Raw genomic sequence first — 14542 nt, forward strand, 5'->3', positions numbered from 1 at the left:
GAAATAATAAAAAAGAGCCCACCACATTAATAATAGGAAACATGATTTTTAAAGTATTTTAGAAATGATTGCTGAAAATATAGTCTTGTACTTAAAGTATTTTTAGAAGCCATAGGTATGCGGCATGAGCAAAATTTTGAGTTCTATTCTCAGCACCAAAATTAAGATATATGTGAATGTATTCCTTTTTTTCTGATTTTAATTTTTATTTATTGAAAAGGGAAGTAAAGGGAACTAAAAACACTTTATGATAAAATTAAAGATTTACATGGAAAATATTTCAGATAAACACATTAAAATCGACATTTTTCATGGAAAATTAAGGAGTAAAGTGGTAGACATGCAAAACATTGTTAAATTAATTGAAATATGGGATAGAAACATTTTCTGATAGAATTGAAGATTTACGTGGAAAATATTTCTGATAAAATTGTAGAAAACTGTAGAAAAACATATTAGAATTAAAGATTATCATGGAAAATTGTATATAGATATAATAATGGTAGGCATAAAAGTATTTCTAAGTTGATTAAAAGTGGAATTATAAACATTTTCTGATAAGCTTGAAGATTTACATGGAAAATATTTCTGGTAAAATTCAAGAAATAAATAGACACACATGTTAAAATTGATTATTTCATGGAAAATTTTGCATAAAGAATGGTTGCTGTAAAAACTCTAAATTAATTGAAGGTGGAATTAGAAACATTTGTGATAAAATCAAAGATTGACATTGAAAATATTTCTGATAAAATAGAGGAAGTATATAGAAAGACATATTAAAATTGAAGATTCTCATGAAAAATAATGCAGATAAAATGGTAGATATAAAAGAAATGACTAAATTAATTAAAAGTGAAATTGCAAACATTTTCTGATGAAATTGAAGATTTACATGAGAATTATTTCATTAGTCTATGTCTTTTTTTTGAGGAGTTGAGTTTAATTTTGTTAAGAGATACTAGGGAATAGTGATTGTTGCTTCCTGTTATTTTTATGTTTGTGTTGGTACCTTCTTTTGGGTTTGTTGGAAGATTACTTTCTTGCTTTATCTAGGGTGTAGTTTCCCTCCTTGTGTTGGCATTTTCCATCAATTATCCTTTGTAGGGCTGGATTTGTGGACAGATATTGTGCAAATTTGGTTTTATCATGCAATATCTTGGTTTCTCCATCTATGATGATTGAGAGTTTTGCTGGGTATAGTAGTCTGGGCTGGCATTTGTGTTCTCTTAGGGTCTGTATAAGGTCTGCCCAGGATCTTCTAGCTTTCATGGTCTCTGGTGAGAAGTCTGGTGTGATTCTGATATGTCTACCTTTATATGTTACTTGCCCTTTTCCCCTTACTGCTTTTAATATTCTTTCTTTCTTTGGTGGATTTGGTGTTTTGAATATTATGTGCCAGGAGGATTTTCTGTTCTGGTTCAGTCTGTTTAGAGTTCTGAAGGCTTCTTGTATGTTCATGGGCATCTCTTTCTCTAGGTTAGGAAAGTTTTCTTCTACAATTTTGTTGAGGATATTTACTGGGCCTTTAAGACGTAAATCCTCGCTCTTGTCTATACCTATAATCCTTAGATTTGGTCTTCTCATTGTGTCCTGGAGTTCCTGGATATTTTGAGTTACCAGCTTTATTCATTTTGCATTTTGTTTGATTTTTGAGTCAATGTTTTCTATGGTATCTTGAGTACCCAAGATTCTTTCTTCTATCTCTTGCATTCTGTTGTTGATTCTTGCATCTATGATTCCTGAATTCTTTCCAAGGTTTTCTATCTCCAGAGATGGCTCACTTTGTGATTTCTTTGTTTCTACTTCCACTTTTAGATCCTGGATGGTTTTGTTCAGTTCCTTCACTTGATTGTTTGCTTCTCCCTGTTGACCCATGATCTGTATTTCTTTAAGCAAATTTTGTGTTTCCAGTTTAAGGGCTTTTACCTGTTGACCGATGTTCTCCTGTATTTCTTTAAGGGAGTTACATAAGTCTTTCTCTATCACCATCATGAGATACGATTTTAAATCTTATTTTAAACTCTTGCTTTTATGGTGCGTTGTGGTATCCGGGACTTGCTGTGGTGGGAGAACTGGGTTCTGATGTTGCCATGTGGCTTTGGTTTCTGTTGGTAGGGTTCTTGTGCTTGCCTTTCACCATCTGATGCTAGTTGGTGGTATTGTCTCTGGCTGGAGCTTGTTCTGCCTGCGCCCTTACTCCTCTGAGCTCAAAAGTGAAAGCACTGCTGCGAGATCACTCTATCTTGGTGGGCTATGCACAGAAGACTGTGGAGTTTTCTGGCTCCCCAGTGCAAATGGCAGTGGGCGGGAAGAATTCTGTCCCAGCACCTCCACTGATCTTAGGCCCTGTGTGCTCCTAGTTGGTCCCCCCCAGAGAGAAGGTAGAGATCTCACCTCTGTGCTCAAAAGTGAATGCCTGCTAGGAGATCACTCCCTCCTGGCCGGTTCTGCACAGAAGGCTGTGGAGTTTCCTGGCTCCCTGGTGCAAATGGTAGTGGGAAGACTTCTGTACCAGCTGTTCCACAGATCACAGAATGCTGTGGAGTCTCCCGGCTCCCTGGTGCAAATGACCATGTGGATATATTCTTAACATAAAATGTGCATATCATGAACTTCTGAAAAACATTAATCTATAGAATTATAAAATAATCATTCATAGGAAATTGTCATGCATGTTTTTATATGCTTTTAAAATACTTTCTGTAATTATATATTATTCTATAACCACATATTATTAATATATTTAAGAATGATATGATAAAATTTGTACAGTTTTTCATTCTACTATTGTTAACATTACAGCCTATCTATCATCATAATATAACATTTTAATGGCCCCTGTAACACTCTTTCACATGGGTTTTCCATAGCTTATTTAATTTAGTATTTATTGCTAAGGCATATAACATTTTAAAAGAAGTTTTAAATAGCCCTAACATTTAAAGAATGACAGGAATGTGTATATCCTAGCTTCATTTGGGGGAGGGGCTACATCACATGACAGAATCCTAGAAGTGAGATTACTGTGTAACTGATTTTTTTTTTTTTTTATTTCCTTGGGTGATATTATCATATGCTCTATTCTAAGATAAGCATATAAGAAGCACTGAATGTCAATGTTGCAAACAAATATAAAAAATACTTTTCATACATGATTCAGACCTTGCTGTTTATGAAGTCAATATTATGAAGATGGGGACAGACATACAGATTACAATCAAGTGCAACCTGCAAACTTCTATTGATCCTTGATATAAAAATAACTTCAACAAACACTGCAAACTTAGATATGAGGGTACACATGCAATACCAATATTTTAGAGGTCAAATCAGGAGGTGTATAAGTTTGAAACCATCCTAGTGCTATAAAACAAGACTGTCAAAAAAACATAATAAAGTGAGTATGGTGGCTTGTGTCTATGATCACAGCAGTTGGGAAACAGAAGAGGATTGTCAGGATAAGTTAAGCTACCCTGGAATTGTACTCAGTTCTAGGGTAGCCTGTGCCACCTAGTAAAATTCTGTCACAAAAAAAAAAATTAAAAATGGAATCAAACAGAAACTTTGGGAATAACTTAAGAGATTTGGGCATAGATTAGTCCTTGTATGATGTTAGGGAATTTCTTTGTTTTGGTAATGATGTACTAGTAGCACAAAATAATTTTTAAGATTTATTTTTTCTCATTTTTATTAGTTCTTTAAGAGTTCCATACAATGTATTTTGATCATATGTACTTCTGCCAGCCACTACTGCAAGATCCATCCCCACTTCCCTACCAATGCAATCTGGTATCTTAAAACAGCAACAACAATAACAAGTCAACTCCAATTGTGCTGCACATATATTCTTGGATATGTGGCCTTTACTAGAAGGTCTTCAACATACCAGGGCCTGTATACTTTAAGAAAATGGACTCTTCCTCCACAAGGAGCCAATAGGTCCTTAGCTAGTTCTGGGACTTTGTATTCAACATCCCTCTCAAGGATGGAATTTTGTCTGGTTTGAGATTGCACAGGTCTTGTACTTGCTGTCTCAGCTGCCCAGCTATGGCATGTGCATCTACCCTGCTGTGATCAGAAAACACTGATTCCTTGTATCTGTCTTCTGTCTCTTCCATTTAGGACATTTCTGCTCCCTTTCTTCAATGAATTCTGTTCAGGACTGAATATTTAGTCTCTTTTTCCTCTATACCTTGGCCTATTGTGGGTTCCTTATCTACTGAAAAAAGAAGTTTCTCTGATGAGAGTTGAGAGATTCATTTATCTCTTGATAGAACAAGATATATGTCAGTCATTAACAATGAGTTTAACATTATGTCAGTTGAACAGAATGATAGTAATATGTTCTTCTCTAGGGACTAGAACTTACCTATTTATCCACAGGTTCTTGGACCCAATAATAGTTAAAATCACAAAGTACTTGGTTCCTCCTATAACACTTGTGTCAATGGTATGCCTTGCCAGGTTGGCCATTGTTATAGTACATAGGGTTCATAACAAGGTGAATTTGGTGATAACATTTTTTCTCTACTGGCATTCTTACCACCATCTAACAATATAACAGCTAGTCAGTATGGGTGAAGCTTCTAGGTGTATCAGTTTGATTTCTCCATGTTCTATGAAATATGTTATGGTGGCTTTAGTAACAGTTTTTCTATCCAGTTCTGGAGGCTAAACAAGAGTATGGCCAAGAGCCTTTAGTATTTAGAAGTCAATGGGATTTTACTTATTAGCATCTCTAAAATAGATAACCCATACCTGTCGCTCATTTGTTGGCCTGTGGTAGCTTGCAGGGACACGTTGTGCTGCTGTGGGGTAACTCCATTTAAATTATTTGTTGATGCACATGAATTTATTTTGTGAAACTTTTATAGTACTAGGTTTTTCTGTGGCCTTTTCAAAAAATCCTCAGTGTTGATTATATCATTCTATTCCCTCCCTTGTGCTGCCATATCCTTCCCTTTCCCACTTAACCTTTCCTGTACCATTATTCCCCTTAGCCCTTAATATTACTGCATTCCGTTTCCTCTCCCCTGAGACATGCTCATTCCCAAGGCACCTTGCTGATTTCCTGACTTTTGTGCATATTCCAAATGAAATGTACATGTCCAAAGAGTCAAAGCTACCATCAGCAAATAACAGAAAGCATATGCTTGTGTTTCTAAGCCTGGGTTTCTTCACTTAGAAGGATCATTTACCACTCTATCCATTTACACAATTTCTAAATAGCTATAATGTTATAGTGTGAATGTAACACTTTTCAATATCCATTCATCAGTTGATAGACAGCTAGGCTATTTTTATTCTCCAGCTAATGTGAATAGAACAGCAGCGAACATGGATATGCAGGTATCTCTATGGCAGGATACAGAATCCTTTGGGGATATGGCCAAGAGTGATATAACTGGATTATGTGGTAGATCTCTTTATAGTTTTTTGAAGAACCTCCACACTGATTTCCATAGTGACTGTGACAGTTTATACTCCCACTAGCAATGAAAAAATGTTCCCCCTTCTCGGAGGCATGTTCTACCATTTGTTTTCATGATCTTGGTCATTCTGACTTGGATAAAAAGAAATCTCAAGTAGTCTTTATTTTGCATTTCTCTGATGGCTTAGCATGTTGAACCATTTTAAGTGTGTTTCTCAAACATTTGGGTTCCATCATTTGAGAATTGCTACTGAATTTTGACTGTTAAATCTCTGTTCTGCTACTTCGTTGAATATGTTTATCAGGTATAGGAGATTTCTGGTGGAATATTTAAATATGTTAGGCCAAATGTATTTATAAATTCATCCATTTGCTAAACTTTTTCCAACATGGTGAAATGTAGATTTCTAAAGTATGTCCCAATGATTCCCTGAATTTCCTTGGTGTCTATTATAATGTTTCTCTTTGCATTTGTATTTTTCTTAATTCAGATCCTCAGTTTCTTTTGGTTAACTTGACCAAAATGTGTTAACATTTTCAAACAGCCAGCTCTTTGCTTCATTGATTTGTTGTATTGAATTTGTCATTTCCATTTCACTAATTCAGCCCTTATTTTGATTGCCTCTTACCATATATTTTTTGAGCAGTGATATTTGCTCTTGTTTTTCCAAGACCTTTAGTTGTATCATTAATGAATTCATTTGAGAACACTTAAATTTTTATGTAGATATTTCGTGATCAACTTTTTTGGGGGAGGGAAGGCAGTGGGACTGCCTTCATTTTGTCCCACAGATTTTGAAATGTCTTTACATTTTCATTCAATTATAATATATTTTAAAGTTTATTTTTAAAGATAGACTTAGTTTTAATTTTATGTGTATGAGTGTTTTGCCAGTAGGTATGTATGTGCACCATGTGCATGCCTGAAACAGACAAAAGCCAGTACTGGCGTTATGGAACCTGAGGCTATGGGCAGTTGTAGGCTATCATGTGGATGCTGTCAAGCAAACCCATTTTCTTTATAAGAGCAGGAAGTACACATAACATCTGTGCCATCTCTCTGACCCTTTTAGGAATTTTGAAAATTACTTTCATGGCTTCATCCTTGACACAATTATTATTTGTGTTTCTTGTTGTTGTTGTTGTTGTTGTTGTTGTTGGTTTCTATGCATTTGTATAGTTTCTGTCATTTCTTTGCCTGTATATATCCAGTTCTATTTTGTTGTGGTCAGGAAGAATATAGGATATGATTTCAGTTTTCCAATATTTGTTGAGTATTGCTTTGTGTACTATTATGTGGTATATTAGGGAGAACATTCCATAACCTTTGTATATAATATTGTATATATTTCTGTTAGGCCTGTTTGATTTTCTTTTTTACGTAATTTAGTTCCAGCCTACCTCTGCTTAGTTTATTTCTGGATGAGCTATCTATTGCTGAGAGTCATGTATTGAAGTCACCCACTGTCACTATGTTGGGGTGAATCCTTGGTATTAGTTTTAATACTGATTTATGAAATAATGCATCCACTTATTTGGCATATATATTTTTCTGATAGTAATCACCTGTTGGTAGAGTTTTTCTATAAGGAGCATGAAGTATCCATTTTACATCTCTGACTAATTTTCTTAAATATTTGAATAGCTACATCTGCTTAATTTTCAGTTTCATTAGCTTGGAATGCATTTTTTAAAGTCCCTTTATCCTAAGAAAGTATCTGCCTTTCATGGTGAATCATATTCCTTGAAGGTAATAAACAGATGAATCTTCTATTGCAATATAGTTTCTTTGTGTCTTTTTTATTTTAAAATGAGTTCTATAATCTTCAGTTATTCTTTCATGATGTGTGTTCATTCTTGTCATTTTGTTGATTGGTGGTATATTCTTAGGTCTTTTTTGATTACCTGTCCTGGCATTGCTTTGTTCCCTTTGACCTCTTGGTTATGTTTATTCTTCTCTTCAAATTGAAATATTACTTTAGCTCTGTAGAGCTGGCCTTCTAGTCATAAATTCCTTTACTATGTTTTGAGCATGAGAAATTTTGCTTTATCTTTAATTTTGATAGTTTTTCTGGGTATAATCATCTGTGTTGACAGTTGTGATGGCTTAGGTTTTGCAGAACATCTTTCTAGGCCTTTCTGGCTTTAAAGGTTTATGTTAGATACTTAATTATTGTTCTAACAGTTGTGCATTTACATGTGACTTCACTTTTCTTTCTTGCATCCTTCAGTACTCTTTCTTTATCCTCCATGTTAAATGTTTTAACTTTAATATATCTATTTTTGTCTCCTTGTTGCTCTTTAGGACCTTTCAAAAAAACCCCTAGATGGGCTTTTCTTTCTCTAGGTTTGGAAGTTTTCTTCTGTGATTTTACTAAATATATTCTTTATGCTTTCAATATGATACTCTTCTCCTTTTTCTGTGCTCATTTTTTTTTGGAATCTAGGTCTTTCATTGATGTCCCAAATCTCTTCTATGTTCCATTCCTATGTATTAAAATTTTTCATTGACCTTTACTAAAAAATCCAATACCTCTACTTGGTCAGCTATCACTAAATCTCTGGTTTTGGCATGACACATTTTATTGGTGAGGCTTTCCACTTAAATTTCTAATTTGCTTTTTGAGGTTTTCCTTTCTAGCATCTTTTCAGTTTTGGTTTTCTTTAAAATTTTAAACTCTATTATCATGTCTTAGATTAACTTCCTTATCTCAGGTAACTCTTTGTCTTTGTATGGCTTGAGTAGTTTACCATTGTTATAAGCTTTGGAATTCTTTGAAAGTGTCTCCATTTATTTTCAATAAAGGATATTGCTATGGGAATTTGTGTTTTAGAGATAGCATGTTATTTTCTGTTTGTTGTTTTGTGTCTGGGGTTACTTTGTTGATTAATTTTCTTTCTTTTGTTTTTGTTCAACTCATTTTTTCTTCTTTCAGCAGTGGTTTTTATAATGTTTTCTGAGCAGAACTAATTCTTCATAGGGATTTCATCTGTTTAACTAGTATTTGGGAATACACCCTCCATCTAGGTTTGGATATATAGTCTTGAGCAAGTTTTCCTTGGCAATGTTGATTGATCTTGGGTTTAAAAACCCCAGTGAATAACTAGAGGGTCCTAATCAGAGAATTGCCAGGGCTTTGGGACCCTGAATTATATGTGGTAATTGGAGGATCTCTGTTGGGGATTGAGCTGGTGAGTGCCAGAGAGATACATGATGAAAGGATGCAGATGTTACTGGCAAGCAGCTTGAGGACATGGTGAACTGAATGAAGAGATGCAGGAAGGTGGTAGCCTACATGGGTCCATAGTACATGAGGTGGCTACAGGGACCCTGGTAATAAATTCAGTTTTATTATTTTAATTATGCATGCATGTATTTGTGTATGTGTACATGAATTCACATGCCCTTGGGAGCAAGAGGTGTTCAATCCTTCTGGAGCTGGAGTGATTCATGAGTTACCTGAAGTGTGGGCTGGGAACTGAACTCAGGTTTTCTGCTAGAGCAATGTATGCTCTTAATTGCTGAGCCATCCACCCAGCCCTGTCACAGGAAATGTTTATTGATGTATTTTCAAGTATGAGGTCATGGTGGCTTAAATTGTATTTGTAAATGAATCAGCAAATGAAAGACCAAATAAGCAAAATCCTGTTTTCATGAGAATAGTTGCAAATATGAACAAATGGAGACTTTTATCCTCTTACGATGGCTGAGGATAAAACATAGGACTTCACAGATGCTAAGAATATGTTCTACCATTCAACTATAATTCTCAATAGATGTAAATACATTAAAGACGAAATAATTTTACAAAGAGATATTGAGTCTAAATGGTAGGATCATAATTATGCCTTTTAAAACATTTCTTTTGTTTTCTTAATTGTAAAAACTGAGTTTTGTAATGGCATTTTCATATGTGCATTCAATGTCTTGATTATATTAGACTTCTATGATGCCTCTTCTCTCATCATTCCTTACCAACTAGCTCCCTCATCTGTGTCACATCCATTGTGTTATTCTTTAAAGTTGTGTATTTATGAAATTTAAGGAATTAAAGTGAATAAGAAAAGATAAGTTCATAACACATCAGATATTTTCCCTTTGCAACAAGCTATACTACCAATATATATTTGTATATTATTATAGGATTATTATGATATTTCTTCAGAATATAATTAATTTTTCAGAGGATATGCACATTGAAATTTATATCACCTTCTTCCACATTGTTTTCTGCACAGATTTGTATTCTGATAAGTATTTAGTTGCATCAATAGTATCTGAAAGGGTCTATTTCTTTACCAACTCACCTGGACTATATCAATCTTTTATGTATTTATTTATTTATTTATTTAACTTGGTCAAAATGAGAGTCTTATAAGCAACACCAATGTAACTCACTGTTGTTTTGATTTGTATTTATTTGCCTGTTTTAGTTTAACCTTATTTACAGTAATTACTACACATCTTACTTTATTTCTATGTGTAAAGCTTTTCTGGCCTTTTGATGATGCATTTGCCAGTATTATTTTCAAAAAGAGTTGTTTCTGTTTATATCTAAACTCTTTATAGGTGAGTGAGTTAGTTACCATTTGAATCATTTTCACTACACTGATTAAAATTTATAAAACATTGCTAATTTGATAGATCAAAAAATATTTGGTACTTTCATTTATATTTCTTTGGTTACTACTGTGCTGAAAATTAAAATAAAAACACAGTTCTTTGCTTTGCTTGAGCATGTTCTGTGTCCATTTAAATGGTTACAGACTTAAGACAGGCTGTAGTTCAGTGGTATAACTCTCCTCTAGCATGAATAAGACTGTGCATTTATTCTCAAGCACTGTAAAAAAATAAATGATTATAAAGAAGTAATAGTATAGGTAATATTCATGAACAAACATATACATCTACAGACATATGTGCACCCTCACACACACACATAAACACAAACACATATATATGTATATATATGTGTTTATATATATAAAAAATGGAAAAAGTATTCATAATTAAATCTGTTCAAAGATGAAATGGACCATAATGGCAGGTAGTAAGTCTCCTATTCAGTGAAGTGTTTTAAGCAGAGGTGGGTATATAAAAGTAAATTAATGTATGTTTTCTTTTTTTGTCTTTTATTTATTTATTTATTTATTTACACTCCAGATTTTATTCTGCCCCCTGTGCACCCTCCGTCTGTTCTACCAATACCTCCTCTCTACCCCCTGCCTCCACAAGGATATCCCCACCCCCACTATATGTTTTCAAATAAGGAATATTCCAAAGAAGCATTGAAATCTCTTTCAGTAGTGAATTCATATGATTTAAGAAAATTGAAACTTTATCATGTTCATACTGACTCAGTTCATGTAACAGCTAGTGATAGAGCACAAAAACAAACTCTGCCCTCCTGATTACTAAAGCCATTGTTGCATGTTCCTAAACTAGGAATTTTTGCAGTATCAGGTTGCATGTACTACCCTCATTGATGTCCTAAAACGTCTTTGTAGTTTCTAATTCTTATTATGCTGTTTTAGAGCTGATGATCTTTACTCTAGCCAATATGAATAATGATTTCATGTTTCCCTACAGGCACATCTTATCCCAAAGTAGCCAACTCATTTGAAAAAATAACATACTACTGGACAGTTCCTCCCCATGCTGGTCCCACTGCTCAGGATCCTGCCTGTCTAACCTGGATGTACTTCTCTGCTGCAGATCCCACAAGAGATACAAATTCTGGCCTGGTGGGCCCTCTACTGGTGTGCAAGGCTGGGGCCTTGGGTGCAGATGGCAAACAGGTATTTCTGGGGAGTCTAGGCAGAAGACTGGCTGGAGAGAAATGAAGCTGAGTTTCTGGGTTGTGTCAAGGATGGGGCTAGATCCTGGAGGTAAGGGAATAGAAGGAACATAGACAAAGCAACTATATCAGAAATTAATAGATTTCCTCCTGTTCTTATGTATTTTATTTTACTTGAAAACACACAGCTATCTTAGGTTTTGAGTCTTCTTCTTTTTTCCCTATCCTTTAATTATTATTCTCCCTCCCAGCTCAGTGGCCCATAAAATTGTTCCTAATCCATAAACTTATTTTAATATATATTTGCCTTTTTTCCATCTATCCCATCATTTATAGCTATATAACCTTAAATTCTCTTTAAGTCAGCATCCTCATCTGTAAAGAAAGGGTTAACAAAGCAAGAAGTTATCTTTGATTTCTTTGGATAGTCATAAAATTAATATACATAAAGTGCTTACTACAGTATCTGGCATATAGTAAGCACCTAGTAAACAGTAGCTGTGGAAATAATAAATAATGCATTTCTATTTTTTCATTTTTTCAAATTTTCCTTCATAAAGCCTCCCTGCTTTCTTGCTACTCTCCCCTCAATCTTCGCCCTAGGTGGCTTTGGGATATCTCTGGTCACACACTGTGCTGTGTTTCCTTAATCCACACCTGGTGCTTCTTCCCTGCTTTCTGTCATACATCGATTGCCTCCAGTCTTGTTCCTTTACTCTGACCTTATCTCCTCTACAATTTTAAGTTTTCCTGATGAAAGCCTGCCTAGCAACAACTGCAGCTCTAAGCATGAGATATGAAACTGGCTCGGAATCTGAAAAAGGAAATGAGAAAGAATCAGGAATCCTTGGGTCTACAACTACGCAATATGCAACTGCTGAAACCATTGTCATTCCTCCCTCTATTTTTTCCAATGGGACTACAGAAAGGTGTGGATAAAGAATTTTTTCTCCTCTTCACCGTGTTTGATGAAAATGAGAGCTGGTACAACAATGCCAATCAGGCAGCTGGTATGTTGGATTCCCGACTGCTCTCAGAAGATGTCGAGGGTTTCCAGGACTCCAATCGAATGCATGGTATGGGGAATAGTTTTGCTTTTAACTATAACTTTAAGGCTTTAATCAAAATGTAATTCAATCCATACTTACAACTAGTTCCTAAAAGTGCTCATCTCATTGATCATCTCTATCCAAGAGACAAGTTAGATTGAAAGATACAATGTAAAACAATAGTTCGGTTTTTTAAAACTATTGTTATTATTATTACCATTTTTCTTATTCGTCCTCTCCCTCTCTGCTACACTGTGTGTGTAGTTATACAGAGGGTAGAAGAGGCTGTCCTAACTACTGAGACATGTCATCACACTGCAACAGTAGCTGTTCTTATGTCTTGTGTAATGATCTGTATTGTACATTATGGGAGGCACTGGCAGATAGTGGTGGAAGATGAAAATTGCGTATAAGTGATATGATACAGGGTATGACAGATTAAGCTGGGATGATATTCCTTCATTCTTTTTATTTGTTGTTCCAGTAATAGAATCCAGGCCCTTTTGCCTGTTGTGCAAGTGTTCTATCACTGGGTTACAGCTGCAGCCTCCATCCAGTCTTGTCTTCCTCTACCATTTTCCCATATCTTATACATCAGCAAAGCGTGACCATTTTTCTTCCCACAACCATAATTTCTACTTATTTCTTATTTTTACATTGGTATGCCTTTTGCTTGAAATGCACATTCTCACACATTTACCTTCAGCATTTGGAAATTCTTCCTATTTTCTAAGATTCTACACATAAGCTACCTCACCAGTATTTCCACTTCTTATCACTCAAGACCAGGGTGTTGATTCTTTTCTGTGCACCATTGGGCTTCGGTAATTTTAAAAGCATACATTCTGTATGTGTGTCAACATTGTAATTGGTACGTAGTTCTTTACTTATTCTAGAATGTGTTGATTATCTAAGCATCTTCTATAGTATTTAATTATTAGGTTCTAACACATAGTGAACATTAATTGAATTACTGAACTACCAAATTAATGGCTAGGTAGATGAAAGAGGGAGTGAAAAATCTAGTCCCAGATTTCACTGAGCACCCAGCAATTTTCAATGATGTGAATAATAGCCATGACAATAATTATAGAACAGTCCAGGCAGACTACTAAATGTGTAGAAGAGCCTTTTAAATTCAAAAGAAAAGAACATTAATAAGGAACAGGTAGATGATTCATTGAAGAAGAGAATATTTGAGCTGGAGCTGAAGACTGAATAGGGTTACAATCAAGACATTATAGGCAGTGGAGGCAGAACTGGGGATTAGCAATATTTTCATCAGAACCCAGGGGGTTGGTTAAATGAGTCTTGGACTATGATTCCAGTGTAGGTGGGAGAATGGAAAGGTTTCCGTATATCTGAGGGCAAGTAGATAGTAAAAAGACATAAAAATAAATGTTTTGACTTCTGCATCCTTGTTTTCCTTCCCAAGATAGTCCATTGTTGTAAAGAAAATAATACACTCTCAAGAATCATGCCATTCCACTTTGGATTTGTTGGACTCCTAATAAGAACTCATAGAGAGAAAACTGAGATTCTTAGTGTAGGAAATTTTGGACACTCTGGAATATGTTGTATTACAGAAACCTTCCTTTAGAGGGAAGGACAGGCAGACAGAAAGACAGAGGGATAGGGAGGGCATGACACCAGATAAGTAGATTAGTAGATTACATAGAGGCAAGAATTGAAGTTTATTCTAGGGTTGAGAGGGAAATACATTGTATTAAAGACATATTTCTTTAGAGGTAAGAACAGGCAGAAGAAAGACAGAGAGAGGGAGGACATGACAGATGAGTAGATTAGTAGATTACATAGAGGCAGGAATTGAAGTCTTTGAGAGTTGAGAGGGAAGCATGTAAAAACATATACATTGTAAATAAACTAGTTTTAACACTTTAAAGATATAAAGATTATAGAACTCCTAGGATAATGGTGTGTGTGTGTGGGGGGGGTGTATGTGTGTGTAAATACTTTAGGTAGAGGTATCTGGAAAGAAGCTTTTTCTCAAGAGTTGTAGGTAACCAAATATCTTTTGTATTACCAGTGAAGATGAATTGGAGGAGCTAACTTGAATGTGAAACTTTGGGAAACACACTGTATGGGTGGGTGTAGAATTAGAGCAGTGAAGAGAAAGAACAATCACAGGTATTGCAAGAAAATTAGAATGTGTAGCATGCAATACAAGTTGGAAAACTAAGGATAAACAGGAGAGTTTGAGGTGTATGTATTGGGGTGTATGCATATAGGAGTTGAAGTAG

At 35.0% G+C, this 14542-nt stretch overlaps 1 protein-coding gene across 7 annotated transcripts in view; it reads left to right on the forward strand.

Moving 5' to 3' along the window:
- The window catches only part of Heph (hephaestin), a 108481-nt gene that overhangs the window by 34657 nt on the left and 59282 nt on the right, over nucleotides 1–14542 (forward strand). For all 7 annotated transcript variants that reach the window (XM_052170433.1, XM_052170432.1, XM_052170434.1 and 4 more), the window contains 2 exons: nucleotides 11025–11233; nucleotides 12158–12308. In XM_052170433.1, the coding sequence (XP_052026393.1) occupies nucleotides 11025–11233; nucleotides 12158–12308 (360 nt within the window). The remainder of the gene's footprint in view (nucleotides 1–11024; nucleotides 11234–12157; nucleotides 12309–14542) is intronic.

This window comes from Apodemus sylvaticus, chromosome X (assembly GCF_947179515.1).
Source record: "Apodemus sylvaticus chromosome X, mApoSyl1.1, whole genome shotgun sequence".
NCBI classification, from domain to species: Eukaryota; Metazoa; Chordata; class Mammalia; order Rodentia; family Muridae; genus Apodemus; species Apodemus sylvaticus.